Raw genomic sequence first — 19093 nt, 5'->3', positions numbered from 1 at the left:
AGCTCTGCATTTTATTTACTGTTCTAGTCCTCCTCACTCACACTGCCTGACAGACAAGCCAGGTGAGGACATGAACATATTAGAATTTAAAAGGGAAAAAACGAAACACTTAAAAATCTGCCTTCCTTTGAACAAAGCACAATATGCTTCAGTTGAAAAGGAAATTATCATTTGCCTAATACAAAAGAAACTCTTTGTCCCAATCACAGCCTACTCTGAAGGAATGACTTTTTTCCCTCCCTTAAGAAGCCAAATGGATGCAGTGCTGTAATTTTGGAGAGCTTTACACAGTGTGTTAAATTACAAGACAACCCATTGTGGATTTATCAAATTGTGAGCCAGCGTGTGAGACAAAAAAGATTCTCATTGAGAGTGGGTGATAGAGTCTAAGTCACACAGAATTCAGTCTATAGCATGCTAGAACACAGTGAAATGAAAGATTGGTGCATATATTATTCCAGGAATACTATGAAATATTTGGTAGTGAGCTATAAAACCTTCCTACTTTGAGATGCACTAAAAAAAAATCCCATGAACAAATACAGTGGTTCATTTGCTGCATTCTTCACCTACTGCCCACCTGCTTTGACTCAGAATTTCCTCTCACAAAGGTAAAAGCAAGGCTGAGAAATTCAGTAAGAGCACCACAGGAACACTCAAGTTGAGAAGCAATAGACAGATACTCCACTGGACACCACTGCTGATATTCAGTGATATTATCCACCACAGACACTCGCTCATCTGATAGCAAATTTAACTTTCATCTTGCTTTGTTAAAATTCAATACAAAAAAAAAAAAAAAAAGATAAAATTCTGGAAAATCAGAGAATGACCAAATAACCACTTAGAAGTGCAGCAAAGGCACCTTTAATTTTAAGTTAACATTAATAAAATACTCTTGTTTTCACAATTATTACTGAAGATGCATTTTATCCGACCACCAGATGCCCTTGAGACAATTCCCACTGCACTCACCATACTGGCAGCGAGGCCCCTGGAATCCTGCAGGACACTGGCACACCTGGGGTCCCTCTTCAGAGCATTTCCCTCCATTGAAGCAAGTGCCAGCAGTGCAGAGCACTAGAGCACACAAACAGAACGGGACAGGCTATTTCAGCTGATTTTGTGCCAAGGATCCTCCAGAACTGCTTTTCTGACAGAGTCCTGCTGCAACATGACCTTCCAGCTAAGAAGAAACCCAGATTTTTATTGAAGTGCAAAGGCTGGACTGCAGCAGGACTTGGTACCATAGGTGTAGCTACCTTGTTGAGATGAAGAAATGTGATAAAAGTAGGACTTAGATATTGCAGTTTAACTTGAAGGTGCTTCAGAGGCAGAAGACAGACTCAAAGCACTGCCTGAATCCAAAATAAAATAAGAAAATCTGCCAGACAGCAATGGAGGAGTGGTTAAAAACCACTGATGCACTGGGAGATATTATATATGTGCAGGGGAATTACAATTCTTCCCTTCCTCTAACACAGAACAGTTTTATTTACAACTTAAATTCCACATGCTTGAGCCAAACTTGCAAAGAGAATCAAATAGAAAAGAGTAATTCAACCACTTTGGTGCCTTAAAGAATTCAAAGCAAGTCTCCACTGCTCTTTCAGGAAGAAAATTTCATTTTGCCACTGGTGCTCACATACCTTAAACTTTACACCAGAGATTAAAACACAGATTGTAAACATATTTTTGACTTCTTACAACTAAACAGGTGCACACTAAATATGTAGATTCAGGCTGAAACTAACAGGAATACCTCTCAGGCTTGTTTTTGTTTTTTAACTACAAAGAGACAGCCATAAAAGCAAGCTCTCTGAATGCAGCCCTGAAGTTGGTATGAAGACTAAAAAATAAATAAGAACAGATGCTAACTTTCATACAGAAAACACAATTACTGACTAAGCAGTAACAAAACTAAACACTGAGTAGGTTGCAATCTTCTACTGATGTCTTGTTAACAGTGGCTGAAGTTCTGCCTTAACTTTTAAATTAAATTCCATCTTTTAGGAAAACATCCAATCACAATTAAAAATTAGTGATAGAAATGGGTTTTCATCAGATGGAGAACCACAGGGTAGAAATAAAACTCCCTCAATGGCACCAGCAGTAGGGAAAGTGCCAAAACCAGTCAGACTCCACAGCGAGTGCTACACCCAAGAAACAAGTGCCTCACAGCAGATTTCTCTGCATAATTTGGGTAACAGCAATAAATTTGGTTGGCCTGTCAAAGCCAGGCTGGCACAAAAATGCTGCAACAGCTCCAATTAGAGTTTACACTGTTAATCTAAATTGTGTGGATTAAAATTGGAGCCATTTGCTGCTTTTACAGGAGCGCTTTTGTATTTTTAAAGGACATTTTCTCCCCCATTACTGGGGAAATGCCCGTTACAAACCACAAGAAACAAAATCCTTGTATCTGGAAGTGGGCATTCAGTAGGAAGGCAAGGCCTGAGGATGTCACCTCGTGGTTTGTCACAGTTTTGTCCCAACTCACAGTGCAGGCAGCCGGGTTCATTGTCCTGCTGGGCCCAGCCGGGGCAGCACTTATAGACGGTCTGCTGCTCCATCCTGTACACCTGCTTGTAAACCGTGTAGTAGCCAGACCTGTGGGGAAAGGAGGGTTAAGAGAGCAATCACAACTCCCATTCCACTCACTCCCACCTCACCAGCAGCTCACTGGGCTCATATGTCATATTTATGAGACTTCTTTTTCAGCCTCCATCAGGAGCTCTCGTTACAAACGAAGCAAATACAGCAAACTGCATCCTGATAACACCCAATAGCTCTGATATGCTATGTCCACACATTATTTTGAAGAATTTGTATTCAGGCTAGTCAAAGGTGAGAATATTTTATTTTTTTTTAATCAGTTTTGGGTTTAGCTGTTGGGGGAGTCAGATCTCCCATCAGTTCTAAGCATGTGACAGAAACAGAAAGAAATTCGATTTTTCAAAGTCAATGACTTGACAGCTGGGCTTCACCTGAACAGGAACAAGACAGGAACACTTTCTGATAGTGTAAAATTCCGAATCTAAAGCCAGTCACAAAGCTCATGAGCAACCCAGAACACATTAAAAAGTCACATTTTCTACTCAGTAATAACAGATTTCAAGTCAAATCTCAGGAGGACACTATGCCCATAACCACACATTTCAGATTAAACAGTTGACAACTTCTCTCACAAAAAAAAAAGTTAAAGAAGTTGCACAAAGATTAGCAACAAAACCCATTTCTAACAATAGATAATCTATTACCTTCTCTCATAGCTCACACACCACCTCCTCTTTGTGCAGCCTTGCTTCCACATCCTGACCATCCGACTGAAGGACTGAACACAGGGCTCCTGGTGTCCCACCAGAGCCAGCTCCAGCACTGGGCACACATTGGGCCTGGGGGGGGGGAGAAGGAAAAAGATAATTTTTATTTCTAGCACCAAATTTAGACATCTAGAGAAACACACATGAAACTCTGCTGTGTGCAACGGTTTGAACCAGAATTTTCACTGGTGTTGGAACACACTGCAGCTCCAAGCCTTAGAAGGCAGCATGTGAGCAATGCACTGAAATTCATGCTCCACACAAGTCAGTGAAGGATTTACCACAGATTCAAGGGCAGATAAGATTTATCTAAACTATTGCTAGGGAAATTGTATATTCTGTAAGAGCCCCCCTCGCTATCAGTCTCCTCAGGGAAACACACGAAATTGGTAAGAGGAAGTATCCTTGTTCTCTGCTGATTATTCCTAAAATAACCAGACCAAAATAAAAGCGCTGCTTTGGAGGATGATATGTAATCTTCATCCTGCTACCTAGCCAGAGTTACAAAAATAGCAGGCTCGCAGGAGGTATGGAGGGTCAAAAAAAAGGTTACATGCTGATGGTTTTGCAGAGATTTTGTCTGCCTTATCCCAATTTCCTTGCCCTGGCATAAATCAGGAAATTCTGCACGACGGAAAGCAACGGCATCAAACATTCAGGGTCTAAATAAAACCGTAAAGAATGAGGGGTTTTGTCATCTTTGAAGGCAGGAACCTGTTGTGACACGAATGAAATTAACTCACTGATTTTTTTTTTTTTTTGAGTAGTTTATAGATCGTTAGTGCAATAATTTAATCACCAATTCCCCAGGACAGCCTGGTGAGGCTTTGCCAGCACAAGCCTCAATAACTCAAACACGGGGGGGAACAGGGACCTTCTATACCCACCCTGGCAAGAACACCATTCAGCAGACAAGTCCTGCCCCAAATTTCAGCCTGAGCCCTCTCCAAGCTAGAGGGTGACCAAGTAACACCCTGTCACACTTGTTTCCTCTGTCACATGTAGGAACATGACCCTGTGCTAGAAAACCTGGGGGTGGCACTAATAAGAGAGCAGCTCTAGCCCAAGAGCTGCCTGGCAGTTGGTCATCATCACTTACACTGGATATTGTTAATATCTCACTCAGGATTTATGGTGTTTTTTAACTCCTATGAAGCCTGAACACCACACAAAGTAGCCTTGCTAACGAGAGAACATCTTTCATCCACAGGTCTTCAAGTGGTTTACAAATATCATTAAATTAAGCCTGCCCAGAACAAGAAAACGCTGTAATGATGATCAATTTTCCTGCTGAGCTGAACACTCGGAAGAAGCCCTGCCTGGATCAAATCCCACAGGGTTTGACTGGACAATAGTCCCAGTGCTGCGCAGAACGCTGTCATCACCCCATGGAGAATGGCACATCCAGGCAGGTCTCCCAAAGCCACCACAGCTGCCAAGGGAACACCTGGGACATCATCTCTTTGCCCAGCAAGGACACTCCAGGAGGAGGAACAGAGCAGATTTAAGCACAATCCAAACAGCCCTCAGGAATTCAGGCAGCCCATGTAAAGGAAGACAGGAGAAGAAAGCCCACAGCTGTAAGCTCTGGCTGTCCTGTAACGCCATGGGAAAAAAGGTAAAGAATCCATTTGTACTGGAACACCTGACCTTGGCAGAAGTTACTTTCCTGAGCTAAAATACCTGGTTCTCCTAGGCCTTAGAGCAATTAGAGCAACCATCTGCATCATCCTAAACCACACTGCCAGTGGACATCCCTCCATGTTCTTCCTCCTCCTCTGCTGCCCAGCCTGCACTCAGTATTGCTCTGTATTTCCCAGTCCTCAGGTCTGCCCTGGGTGCCAACACCTCAGAGCAGAACAGGAGATGGTCACAGCCCAGTTTCAGATTGCCCTAAATTCCTCAAGCAACCAGCCTTCCCCCACATTCCCAATGTCATCTCCAGTATTTAGCAATCCTTCCCATGTGTCCCAGCCACCCCTTCCCTCCAGAACCACCTCCCCATTTAACATATTTAGCTGAAGTTGAGAACCATTGTTCCCAAGCCATTCTTAGCACAAAGTCTGCCATTTGTTTCCCATCCCAAGATCTTTGTGTGCCCAAAATCTTGCCTGTTTTTCCTCCTTTCCATTACGTCAGTGGGTCTAATAAAACCCTTGCCTTACTTAGCAACCATGCCTCACTTAGCAGGCTTTTTAAAATGACTCTCCCTCCAGTGAATAGAACATCATGTTCTGATAATTCATGCATATCTCCTTTTATTAGAATTGCCTAAAACTTTCCAGATAAAGGTACATTCATATGCATCGCTCTTCCATAAATAAAAGAGAGGAGCTGACAATTGTTGTAATGACACACTGAGCCCATCCCACAAGTTCCTCCTCATGTGATATTGCCATGTTTCCAGGAATAGCAGTATTGACTTCTAGGATATGGTTAGTGGGAAAAAATGACGCTCGCAGAACAAAACAAGCCAGCAGCAGAGTCATATGTTTATGAAGATTTATTCAAAGTAAGCCATTCCTCCTTGATGCCCTTGGGATAATTTAAAGGCAGATATCAAAACTGCTGAAACACTATAATTAAATTGCAGCAATTGCATAACATGTAATCCTGTGCTGGCAAAGCTGGGAATCAAACATGCCCTCTCCAACAATTCAGCATCCTCACAGCTCCCCACACACACAGTCAACACGGCAGTTCTTGAGCCACCTGACTCACTTGATGCCTGTAAACCTCAGAGCAGCTCCTGGAACAAGGCTACAGCTAGTGAAGGTACACTTCAGCACTGTGGGACTCTGCTCATTAGAAGCCATCCAGGACTAAGCTGAAGCCCCAAGTGGATGCAGCAGTGTATTAGAGAACAGCTCCTACTTTAGTGCCGTGCCCTTTGCATTCAGAAGATGTTTCTTAACGAGAGTTTAAGTGTTAAAACAAGCAAAAGACTCGAAGGCATATTATGGGCCACGATTTGATTGATACAGCAGTCCCTTTAAACCCTTTTTGCACTGGTGCTCTGTGCTAGCCAAGGCTAACACCAAGGCTATTATTAGCTTGTCAGTCTGACTCAGGCAAGGCAGAAAGCTCTCTTAATATTTGCATTAGGAGACTGCCCTTTAAACAAAGACACCCTACACACTTCCAGCTCAAGACTTGAGATTCTAATGAACAGATAATTAGACCAACAAGGAGCAAGAACAGCCTGGGCTAATCATATGGCTGTGGTGCCTGTGAACCACTGCACAACGGGAAAAGTTCAGAGAAAATGAAAAGCATCTCCAGGCGGGATGTAATTCCTTCCTCTGTTAGGAATTTTAAAAAGGAAAGGAATAGACATACCACAAAAAAATCACAGAATGGTTTGAGTTGGAAAGGACCTTAAAGATCACTTAGTTCCAACCCCCTGCCATGGGCAGGGACACCTTCCACTATCCCAGGCTGCTCCAAGCCCTGTCCAACCTGGCCTTGGACACTTCCATTCATAAAGGTCCATCATATCTCTGTGATAGGGATATTTTCCTTTTCTGCCCAACACCTGGAATGCCAAAGTAAATCTCCCATTCTACCCATCTGCTTTTTCCCAGCTCAATGCAAGAAGCTGAAGGTAGGCAGATTTAACAGTAGTGAGAGAGTAAACACACATCAAGATACCCCTAAAGATTTCTTTCAACAGCACAAACTTTAAATCAAAACATTAACGAATACAAATCCGGCTGTCCGATTTCAGGTCTTTCCACAGAGACTCTCTGAATGACACCACCTTCTACACTAAGTCAGACAGCTGTTAACATCTCCCTAAAAATGAGATGTTGCAGCCTGCATTGCCTCAGCTGACGAATTTGCAGCCTGAACACTATTGATCTTCCCATAAATCAGTCAATAGATGAAACCTGTCATGAGGAGCGACTTGCTGGAATCCTGCATTTTCAAAACACTAATTGGTTGCTGCTCCTTCCCCTTATGCTGTTATTAAAAGTTTAGAAAGCCACAGTCTGCTTACTCAGTTTTAGTTTGAAAAGATCAAATAAGAGTTTTCTTAAGGGAGCCAAGATTACAGTCAGGGCTAAATTCTCCACTGCTGTGATGATATCTGGTTTTGTGCTAGAGATACACTGATGTTGATCTGAAAATAGCTGTACACTGCTACAAAGGATTTGGCTAGAAGCTTTTCAGGTTAACTGTCTGAATCCCCTCACACCTCCAACATCACCATTGTCTTATAAAAAAAAAAGATCTCTAGAAAGACAAGGTGGAAACTTTCAGAAACACGTGGCACTGTAGAGGAGAAACAGCCAGCAGCATGATGTTGTATGCAAAAGAGATTTTTGATTCAAAGTTTTTAATCTATATGATCTCAATTGGAAATGAGAAAAAACCAAATTTTATTTGAACAGAGGAAAAGAAAAGTCAGATCGGGAAATAGACCACAGAACCAAGAGGTCTAAAGAACAAGTTACATATATTTGCTTATATACATAAATTTTGTCTCTAGATACATATTGCTTAATAATTCACAAAGGCCAGAATGACAGAAAAGGCTTTTATTTTTTCAAACTGCCAAGCTCCCCTTTCTACCCTTAATCTATTTTAAGGCTCATTTCCCTGATCAAATTAATCAGCACTACCAGAGACAATTAGGACATCCTGCTCCCTTGACCACTAATCAATCCCTGCTCTCTCCTGATCCTGTATCAATATTTGTGATGTTCACAGCCCCTGTGGGACACGGATTGTAAGCACCAAGCTCATTTAGATTAGGTCTCATTATCACTGCTGCTCTCTGGCTCTGTGGGTGAAGGTCCACCACACAAGGCTCCCCCATCCCACAGGTTACTAATGCACTGCTGTGTCTTACTCACATCCTCCCCTTGATTAGATAGAGCAGCTAAATAACATGAGAGTTCCTTCAGCCTTTGTGCCCTGCATCTAGATGAAGAGCAAATCAATAGGAGATGATTAATTACACACTCAGCTATTATAACAACAATAAGAATTTTAGTTCTTGCCACTATCAAAGTGCAGTGCCTGTCGTTTACCTTCCACTTAACCATCCTCCTCCCTCCCCCAGGACAGAATAATCTATTTTGGTTGGCAAGAAAAGCAGAAGATAAACATGCACATCCAGATCACTTAACCATGACTGGCCGCTGAGCCACCAGGTTTTTTTTTTTTTTTTTTTTTTTTTTTTTTTTTGCATTTTGAAATCAGGGAGCGATTTATTTTTTTTCCTTTAGTGTCATGTAGATGCAATCCCCAGCAACATCCAGTTTTATAATTCTGTCTACTACATCCAGGAGAGCACCAGTGACCAGGCCTGCAAACCAAGCAGCATGAACACTCAGCTTTACAAAATTTAAGGAGTAGTGACCCAAGGATCTCTCTCTTAATTAGAAAACTGTATGGGCTATCACATAAAAGAGGCTAAGAAATAGTTGGGATGAATTCATTGCTAAGACAAAGCAGATAAGGGTCCAAAATCCAGGCTAAATTGAGGATGTAAAAGCGTGAAATCAGGGAGGAAAGCTCTAGGTGTAATTGCACATTAACTACACCCACTGCCATTATCACTCCCCTGCAGAGGGGTGTGTAACACTCCAGTAAACTCCCAGTAAATCTGCCAGGTGCACACACCTGAGCTTCCTCCAGCAGGAAGGCACAAAGGGACCTGATGTTAAAATATTAACATAAAAATCATTCCAAGTGTCACACCACTTTGTCATAAGGAGAGAAAGCTCACTCTGGTTTACAGCAAGTGCCACACTGTTTGACAATTAAATGAGTTAGAAGGCACTGAAATCCTCAGTTCTATTTCAGCAACCATATCTAGGAATTGTTAACTGCTTTTTTGGTGTCTGCCAGATTTTAGCAGTTTCAAGGCAGAACTTTTTTTAAAGCTTACTTTTAAAATAACTTGAAATATATAACTTCCAGTCAAACTGAAACAAATATGATTACATCTAAAGTATGCAATATATCTAAGAAAAATCCCAACATGCCAACATTTGAGGTGTTAAAATATTCCAAGTCTTTTTAGCTTGATACCAGTGATACCAATGTCCATTTTTGAGGGATTTTGTTTGGTTTGGGGTTTTTGTTTGTTTGTTTTAAAAGTAAGAAAACTTGGTTAAGCTAAATATATAATTAATTTTAAGCACAGAAAAACTAACATGCATTACTGGATTAGTGTTCAGCAGTGGCAAAGTAGAAGAGGGGAAAAAAAATCTCAATTTCTATGTTTTGGATTAAGAAACTTTTGCTGAGGTTCTAAATAACCCACAGTTCCTCGTGTTACTCTAGAGAGAGAGATGAACAGGCTTTGACTCACAATTATAAGATATAAGCAATATAACAATGAGAGGAGTTTATACAGCTGTATTTTTCACCATTGACGGTGCACTGGTCAGGCAGGGAGAGCACCAGCAATTACAAACAAAAGGGCAACCACTGAGGAGTCTCCTGAGGGTTGATGTGTATAAAAACTCATTTCCTATAGAGAAATATTCCAACCTGAGAAGACCAGGCCCAAAATACCCAATTGTTTCATAATTTATGGAGATTTCTTTATTAAAAAACAGTACAGAGCACCCTATAAAGCCTCTTCTCAGGCACATCCTGAGACATTACGCTAAATTTTCAATATTGAATTAGGTCATGTACATAAAAACATGGTCTGGGCATGGCATTCTTTTCTAAACAAGATTTTGTGCCAAGGTCTTCTCTGACTTGCAAAGGGAAGACAGCAAGGTGTTCCTACTACAGAACACAAAAGCAAGTGTCAGCACTCTGACTTGAGCAACATTCCCCCTTCCACGCACAAATATTCATCCACAGGTCCAAGGCACTGAAATGGAGCTCAGAGCACACATCACAGCCCACATCATCTCACACCAAAGGCAGAAATATCAAGTTCCACTCCGGAACAATTAATGATTAGTTTTAAAGCAAGGCTAGAAACTGGAATCCAAAGCACAAACTGCATATGTTCAGTACATCATTTTAAAATGCTTTGATTTCGCAGTAATGAAAGGAAATTTCTTTCTGCTCAGAAATAAATTAAAAGCAATAGATTTGAGAGGGAATGTAAGCAATAACAGGCTTGAATTTCAGAGGAAGGAAATCTATTAACTGTGTTCAAAGAGAGAAGGTATTTAATTGGTGAATAACACAAGTCTGCAATATGGGCTGTTAACCCTCTGGGAGCCAAAGTGTCACTTCCATCAAAGTCCTGCTAAAAAGTCACCTCGAGACCAGGTCTGCCACCACAGATAATCTCATCCCTCCTCACCAGGGGGTTTCTTCAAATTTATTAAAGATATTCCACAGTCTGTCATACCTAGATCATGGCATGACTACAACTAGGAAAAACAGGCAATGCTGGATATAAACAATGCAGAAGGAAAGACAAAGCAAAAACCAGGCAATTTTTCCCAAGAAATACTGCAAAAACACATTTCAAGCACATTAAACTATTGCATAAATAACTAAACTATAGCAACATTCCATAACAGTTACACCTAAAGAAACCTGACAAGCTTTTTCCTCTTAGAGTGTATTTTTTGAGAGTAATGTGAGAAGTCAAATCCCATTAATAGTAAAGGGGTGTTTCCCTCCACGTTCTTGCCTTAAATGTGCAGATTTAAGAATCATACAGTACTTGTAAGCTACTGTGATTAAGAGCAGGAAATTTCTAAACCTCTTGGGAGATTTAGAACCATTTTATGATGTCTCTGATACAAACCCAGGAATTTCTAAAACTGGAAAAGAGTTACAGTTCAAGTTCATCTTTGATAAATATAACAACTTCAGGCTATCAGATTTTATTATCCTGTCTTACAGCTATTTCAGTTTTTAGGAGAAAGTCTTGATCCCATTTTTCTCCTGAAGAGCAGGAAAATGTCATAAATCAGGAAAAGTACAGTACCACCACGACACTCATTCATTATCTTTAAGTCTCCTGACAGTGAATATACTGGGGCAGAAAAAGAGGAAAAGAGCACTTTGCCATCTGTTAAAAGACTAAATTCAAAATTAATATTCCTCTAGGAACTGTGAAACAGAAGCCTGAAGTGCAAAGTCTTGAGAAATGGGATTCTGTGCTGTAGTGCTGACCAGCATGAGCTCTATCTGCTGGCAACATCCTGTAGTGCACGGGCTAAAAAGAGTATTTTTGTTCAGTGTGATGTTCACACTCACAAAGATCAGAAACATCTCAGCCTTCAGCTGCAAATTCAAGGATTGGGGAAATGAGGGGATGAAACCACCAGGAATTTTGTGCCAAGGCATTTAAACCATGCTTACTAAAATCCCATTATCCAAGCCTCAAAGGCTGGAGTGGCTGCTGCTCAGGAGGAGTGAGGGTTTGGAGTCTGAGCAGACAGGAATGGGAAGAAGGGCTTGAGGTTTCAGCTGAAAACAAAATTCAGTAGCCTAAAGCAAAATTTGTCAATGACTCTCAGTTGCCAGCATCACTTCAACCAAGGTTTAAAGAGAAATTCTTAATCCCACTTGATGTACAAATTTAATACAAAATTAAACTATGGTACAAATTTGAATACACCACTAGCAAACCAGGTCCTTATTTTCACTACAAAAACTTGCAAATTTTTTTAACTACAAAAGCTCCAAGTGTAAGACAACCATTCAAAGAAGTGGAAGGAGATTCCACTACATTATTCAGTTCACCTCAAGAAAGTAAACATACTTTTAGCCCTTATTTAATGCTAGGAAGACAAGCTTTCCTCACACCTGCAAATTGACATCACTGGAGGTGAAAATAAAGTATATTGGCTAAACAGCCAATACATTGAGACAATTTCTCACCAAGAAATGTTTACACAATCTCCTTTTCACATCATTTGGACAGTATTATAACATAATTCCAGGCTCCAAGTTTAAGTTGTATCTCCGTATACTTTATGGAAGCATTTCTCGTTTTGTTTTCTGCGCTCCATTCCAAATATCCAAATTGACATGCAATTTGTTCTGCTGTAACAATCACAATTCAGAGGCATCTCCTCATATGGAAACGCTTTGCACAACAGCAGTTAATTCTTGAAATGCATTCCATCAAAAAAAAAAAGTGGACTTTGCCTTTTTTAATTATGCCTTAAAAGGGATTTTAATTTATGTCACTCGAAGGGAGTGTCCACCGCCACATCTGTTTGCAGTGGTGCAAAACCAGCCCTGTGTCATTGCAGCCAACAGCTGGAACAGCTGGAACAGCTGAAGGGCCAGGTTTACTCAAGGTTTGCAAATGCAGGTCACATGTGGATGCTAGATTTTGCTTTTGGGAACGTGATTTATCAGGAGGAGCACAAGAAAGCCTATAGTGCCCCAAAGAATTGAAGAAGCTGGAAAACAGTAACTCAGCCAGGAATCCAGCTCTACATCCAGGTGTTCCTTGGAATGCGACCAGATTGATCATGGATAAAGTGAAAATATGCAGATACAACATGTGAGCAGTAAAGAAAAACCCTAAGCAAAACAGTTTTATTACAAGATTGAGACTGGACCCTCTAAAAGCAAAGCAGCCCCTTCAGATGTCATCCTGGACCTGCAAAGCCAAGGGGCTTAATGCTGACAGGAACAAAACTCATCTCCTGCCTTTTGCAAAGAAGTCCTCACCCACCTCACCTGGGAACAGAAGAATCCATTCTTGAGCCCTGTCCCAGTCCTGACTCTGAAAGGTGATATTTATTGCACAAAGGGGGTTCCCAGCACATACCTCATAACTCCACTGCCTCTGCTCTGTCCTACACCCTAACTACGAGCAGACATCTGTACCGCTCCAACTCCCAGGGGAATGTTTGTCTAGGAGAGGATTTACCACTTCTGACAGCAGCTCAAGTCCTCTTTTAGTTCCCATTTCTGCACTGTCCCACAACTACCCCGATTTCTGTGAAGCCCAATGCTAGATAACCACACACCACACTTACATTGTCTTACACACCCCAGTTTTGGGCTAGAGAACTCACTATGAAGTGTTAAAAATGTGCTTTTTATCATGAGACATGGTTAATTCCTCATTTAAAGGCCCAAATATGCTTTACAATGAAAATGGCATATGTGTTCTCTGGTCATTCCAGAGTTCTCTGAAGTTCTGTTAGAGGATCATCAAGGGCTAATTGTATGGAAAAGCAGTTGATAGAAATATCTCATCATTCTCTAATCTGTTCTACATTAAATCTCCTCAGGGGGCTTGGAAGCAGAGCACCAACATCCACACAGATCCCTCCCATTTCTAGCTAGGAGCAAATGCTCAAGTTAGCAACAGAACAAAAACAGTTCTGAAGAATATCCTGTATAGCCTCAGCCACATAAGATCTCAATCAAAACAACAGCGAAGAACACACTCAGCACGGTGTGGTCCAAGGGATGCATTTGCTGTTCTGATTCCATTGCCTGCAGATGACCAACATCAAAAGAACAAACCAGAATTGTCAGGAAAAGGTGATCCATTAAAAAAATCCTCCTGGACATGTCACTGTTTCTGGGTGAAAGACTCACTCCTAAAGGGTGGTGACATCTTGCATTTCTGCTTACACCAAAGGTAAAGTCCCTAAATAGCAAGAAAGTTTGGAACAATACTTAGACTTGCCCCAGCTTGGGAAAAGCAGGAAGAATGGCAGTAATTTCAGGAATATGACTCTTGGGAAAAGCACTCAAGGCTCTGACACAGGTCTGGGGGTTTGGGTGGCTGTTCCTGATTGCTGCTGGCTGCCAGTGCACTGCTGCTCCCAGTGACTCCAGCCCAGCAGCAACATCCTCACACAGCATCACTTCCAGAGGGGAATGGTTCCTCTGCTCTTTCTGTGACACAGTCTTTAGAAAGGTAAAAGCAAACAAAAATTGTTTGGAGGCAATTCACTGTTAACAGCACCTCCAGCTTCAAAAGTGCAGAATCATACTTATTACTGATGTCAGATGAAAACAGATTAATGTAGGCCAAAGCTATTCCTCCTCCTGATAGAGTAATTGCTCAGAAAGAGAGCACAAAGCATGCCTGGAAGAAGCACAGAGCACTTTTAACAAAGGAAAATGTTTCACCACAGAATGAGCTTAACTTCTCTAAGCACTGTGATGGATACTTTGAGCTCCAGCAAAATGGAGTAATATAAACCGTCCTTAAAAGCACTTCTGGTAAATGCCGTGTAAATATGTATTGCATAGAAAGCCAGTGAGCAATAGGCTTGGAAATCTCAATTTTCAGACAGAATAAAGAACTAAACTGCAAGCAAATAGAACACATTAATTATGAAAGAGAGGGATGAAGTTGATGAAGATAAAACCCAGGAAGATAAGAGAGGTTAGAAATTCGGGTATACAGAGATATTTGAAAAGGCTGTTGTCAGGTTGCTTTGACAGGGGGGCACAACATTCCTTAAAACACAAGACGAGAAAGGTACACAAGGAAAAGCAAAGGTACACAGCAAACAGTTTCCAGCAACATTCAATTTCAACACGCAAAAACTTTAACCACAGATCTCGTGCATGCGGCCAGCGACTCTCTTCTAGAAACTGACCAGAGAGCTACCTCCGGACACAAACCTTCCACCGCATTCACAACAAAGGGCATTTGTGGCTCATGCCGTGCAGAACCCCTCGGAGAAAGTTCCCCGGCGCCGCGGCAGCCGCACACGTGCGGCCCCGAGCTCTTTGTGCGCTCCGGGCCGCGGGCGGATGCTCCCCGCTCCCATCCCTGCCCTTCCCGCAGCATCCCCAGCTGGCGCCCCCGATCTTTGTCCTCCTGCCCTCCCCAGGTTGATGGCGAAGGCAGGAGCAGCCCCAGAGCTGCCTTCACCTCCCGCCAAGCCCAGCCCAGCCCTCCCTCCTTGCGGGAGCCCCGCAATCCCATCCAGGAGAACTCCGCGGGCCGGCACCGGCGCGGAGTTACGGCGCACCCACCCAAACTTTCCCCGCCGCCCCGGGGAGCCGAGGGGAGCCGGACCCTCCCCGCAGGGCCACAGGCGGCGTGTCCCGGCCGAGCCCCGCACACTCACATGCCCCGCTGCAGCCGCGGCTCCGCGGCCAGAGCGCAGCCCAGCAGCACGGCCAGCAGCGCCGGCCCGGCTCGCATGGCGCTGCCGGGGAGGGAGGATGGAGCAGCAGCAACACCCGCAGCAGCAGCAGCAGGAGCAGGAGCAGCAGCCCCGGCCCCCAAATCATTTAAAGCGGCGGCACAGCCGCGCCACGGGCGGGGCGGCCCCGGCCCGGCCCCATCCCCGCCCGCCGAGCCCGCCCCGCAGCGCGGAGCGCGGAGCGGTGCCCGCCCGGCCGCGCCGCGTCCCGGGAGCTCCCCTCGGGAGCGCCGCTGTGTTCCTCCTGCAAAGGGAGCATCCCCTGCTCCGCATCCCCGCGGGGAGCAGCTCCGGGGGGGCGATGAGCGGGGGAGAGAGGCAGGGGGAGAGAGGCAGGGGGTGTTCTCCGTGTCCGAGCGCAGGGATGTGCAGCCTCCAGCCGCCCCGCTCTCCCTGCGCTGCCGGGGTGCCAGGAGCGTTCATGCTGCGCTGGCAGACACGGGTCTTGGCTGCTCTTTATTTCCTCGGGTCCTTCTTTGTTCTGTACAGGATGCCCAGTGCAGTCGTATCTGAGCACTTCTGAAACCGTGGAAATAAACGCGTTTAACATCTTGAGGGAGGGATAACACCGCTACTGCTGAGAGTTAGTGACAGCAAGAACATAAAACTGGGAACTGAGGAGTGGCTTTTAAATCCCAGGGCTGCCTGCCGTCCTCTAGACCATCCTCTCATCTTTATGATCTCTCTAGACCTTTACTGCTGTCAAAACACAACTCTTTCCCCTTTACTGCTCAGAGAAGGGAGACCAACTGACCTGGAAAGGGAACTGTGCATAGTAGCAAATAAAAAAATGAGAAAAACACACCTTAAGCGTTTTATGATCTAATGCAGGGCCCCGGGTCCATTACAGCACGGTTTCCCTCTCTCCAGAGAGCTGTGACTAACCAGGCACTGGGCTGTGAACAGCAGATGGGCCCTGCGCCAGCCGGTGCTAAAATCCGTGATTCCTTTCCACTCCGATGGAGTGGCTTGGTCTCCCCTTGCTCTAAGGTGGCTCCTGCACAAATTTGTGACAGACACAGCTGGATGGGTGCACCAGCATCCTCACCAGCCAGGAGTCAGCCTCTGTTTTACAGAGCATTCATTTGTCTCCCTTTCAGCCCTGTAACACGATACACCCACTTCTCATTTTCCACACACTTTACAAGTGGTTTCCTGTATGGTTTTTATTTTCCAAGGCCTTTGCTGAAGTAGGTAAACATTTACCATTCATAACAAGAAAACTGGTTTTATATTATTCATTGCTTTGAAACTTGCATGGACATGATCCCTTGGAGATTTTATCAACTGATTTCTTTTTCATGGGGAAGAAAATACAGCTGTTATCTGGCCTTAGAGTATAATAATTGTACCCTGAAATTTCAAATGAATGGCTGAGTCTTTCTTGTGTCTGGAGTAGTTTTAACTCCACAGGACCTTGTGTTGAGCTAATCTCATTACCTCCCACAGAGCACATAGTTTTTAATAATTTTATTTCTTAAACCCCAGAAAATCTTTCTTCATAAAATAATAGACGTTCATTATGTCAAGGCTGAGTGTTCATTATGTCCTGTGATGTCATCCCAACATGGATTATTTTCAGGATCACACCATGGCAAAATAGCAAAAGATCTCATTCCTCAGTTGTTGGGGATTTTTCCAGAAGAGGTAAATTAGTTTTTAAAAAAATACTTCAATTTTTTCCATGTTAAGGAACTTAAACTATTCAACGTTGTTCTTCAAAGCTGTACGTGACCATTACAAATTGTACACAACATTTATTATACCCAGTTGTTAAGAATAATGGACCAGCAACATGCAAACTGGGAAGTACTGAAATGCAGAGGGAAGGCCACTTAACAGATGAGACCTTTGCCTGGGGGCCACCCAGCAAAATGCAGCTGCAGCCAAACTCTGGAGTGAAAAATCCCTGCTTTCTGGGCAGGAGGCTTTAGCTGCTGTGACCTTGACATTGTCCTGAACTCCAAAGCCAACCCAGTCAGTGCAATGTGTTCTCCCTACAAATGTAATGTGTTCTCCTCTGCTGTGCTTTATTTGAGAATATCCTGCAGAGCTGTTGACTTTAATGGGATGATTCCCATGGGTAGAGTTGCAGCATTGGTGGAAGGAGTTTCAAAGCCTCCTGAGATAATTGATCTGCTGGGATCCCAAGCCAGTTAAACCTTCAGACCCGACACAGAGGTAGAAGCTGACTCATTTATTCCAGTTCTTACACTGGCCTCTGGGAAAAAGGGGCACTGGGAGCAGCATTAGTGACTTCTTTATATTCCACAACCTTGCTGTGACCAACCAGGCACCTTCCTGCTGTCCTGAAATTTATTTGCTCTAAGTTCTGCCCCTTTGACCTTAGCATCTACAAACAACACCCTGGCCACTGCCAAAGCAGCCACTGGACATGTTGACCAGAGCTCCCCTCCTGGGAGGGGAAAGGAGTAAATTAAATTGCATCTTGCTCAGCTAAACCAGCTTTTGAACTGAGCAGGTGAAGTGCCAATTCCCCTTGGTGGCTTTGTGCAGTTATAATGGGATGCAGTTGCCTAGAGTACAAGTGGTTAGGGAAAAAAAAAACAGCTCGTGCCCTCCATATAGTACTGAAGGACTTTCTAAGGGATGGAAATTGCATTATTCTCCTCTCCTGTTGATCAGAAAATTGTTCTGTCAGATTCCAGCGCAATCCAAATCCAGCACATTATTTACAACACTGTCCAGATCACGAATTCTGTAAAAGATTTGGTATTTCTCACAATGTTCCATCCTATCCTCTCCACTTTAAAGCATATTTCCCCCTTCATTAGCATTTTAATTTTGATGTGTAATTTCCTACAAACAGGCTGTGACAGTTGTTGTGTATCCCCAAGCATGAACGAGTGTTGCCCAAAACTTTGAGTCAGTGTCACACCATCCTGTTCTATTTTCATTTTTTCTGTCTAATTCTCAGTATCTCCATTGCCAGTCTTTTTAAATTGTAGCTAGTTACAGGATTTAACAGTCCAATCTGATATAAAGAAATTTTCGTGCAGAGATTGTAATTAGGAAGGCTGAGCTCTGTTCTGTTATTAGCAGAATTGTGATTTTTGGAGTGGTGGGTTAATTGCTAATAACCATATGCAATGCTTCTGTCAAGATGTTTCCCATTACAGTAATTAACTTAGCAGCTGGGGTAACAGACATTTACCATTTGTCTTCACAGTATCCCTGATTTAGGATTGTTCCAAAACCCTTTTTGGACTCTGTTTATTCAATTCCCAGGTGTAAGATGAAAAAGAGGGGAAGCTGAGGAGGGGAGATCTGGGAAGAACAACTTGCAGGGACAGTACCTGTTTCAGATATAACGTGTCTATCAGTGGATTCTCAGGAATTCTGGATTTTTCTTCACTAATCTTAGCCTTGGACCATCATTTTCACCAGCACTGACTGAATGGAGAGCATGGCAGAGCTGCCTAAAACAGAGAATTTTTTCAGAAATGATTACTCAGCTGCTCAAATGAATCTGATCATTATTGAGGATTTATTAAATGAAAATTGCAGATTTTTTCATTGCCTGTTCATATCCTTAAATCTCAAAATCCCTATGGTAGGGGATTTTTTTCTTCGTGTTTTGTAGTCAGCTATACAGATATAAACATTTTTTGTTAATTACTTCCTTTCTGTGCTGTCTCACTGGAGCTCCTTCCTTCACTGAGCTGTGCCAGA

The 19093-nt window shown here is 43.1% G+C and overlaps 1 protein-coding gene across 1 annotated transcript in view; it reads right to left on the bottom strand.

Moving 5' to 3' along the window:
• LOC128792900 (multiple epidermal growth factor-like domains protein 6) overlaps nucleotides 1-15399 on the bottom strand; it is a 188200-nt gene extending 172801 nt beyond the window's left edge. The window contains exons 1-4 of the mRNA XM_053951790.1: nucleotides 15323-15399; nucleotides 3261-3395; nucleotides 2501-2610; nucleotides 976-1080 (exon numbers count right to left, since the gene is read on the bottom strand). Of these exons, the coding sequence (XP_053807765.1) occupies nucleotides 976-1080; nucleotides 2501-2610; nucleotides 3261-3395; nucleotides 15323-15399 (427 nt within the window). The remainder of the gene's footprint in view (nucleotides 1-975; nucleotides 1081-2500; nucleotides 2611-3260; nucleotides 3396-15322) is intronic.
• Between the last annotated feature and the right edge of the window lie 3694 nt (nucleotides 15400-19093).

Source organism: Vidua chalybeata, chromosome 10 (genome assembly GCF_026979565.1).
Source record: "Vidua chalybeata isolate OUT-0048 chromosome 10, bVidCha1 merged haplotype, whole genome shotgun sequence".
Taxonomy (NCBI): domain Eukaryota; kingdom Metazoa; phylum Chordata; class Aves; order Passeriformes; family Viduidae; genus Vidua; species Vidua chalybeata.
This window is presented reverse-complemented; position numbering and strand designations above follow the sequence as displayed.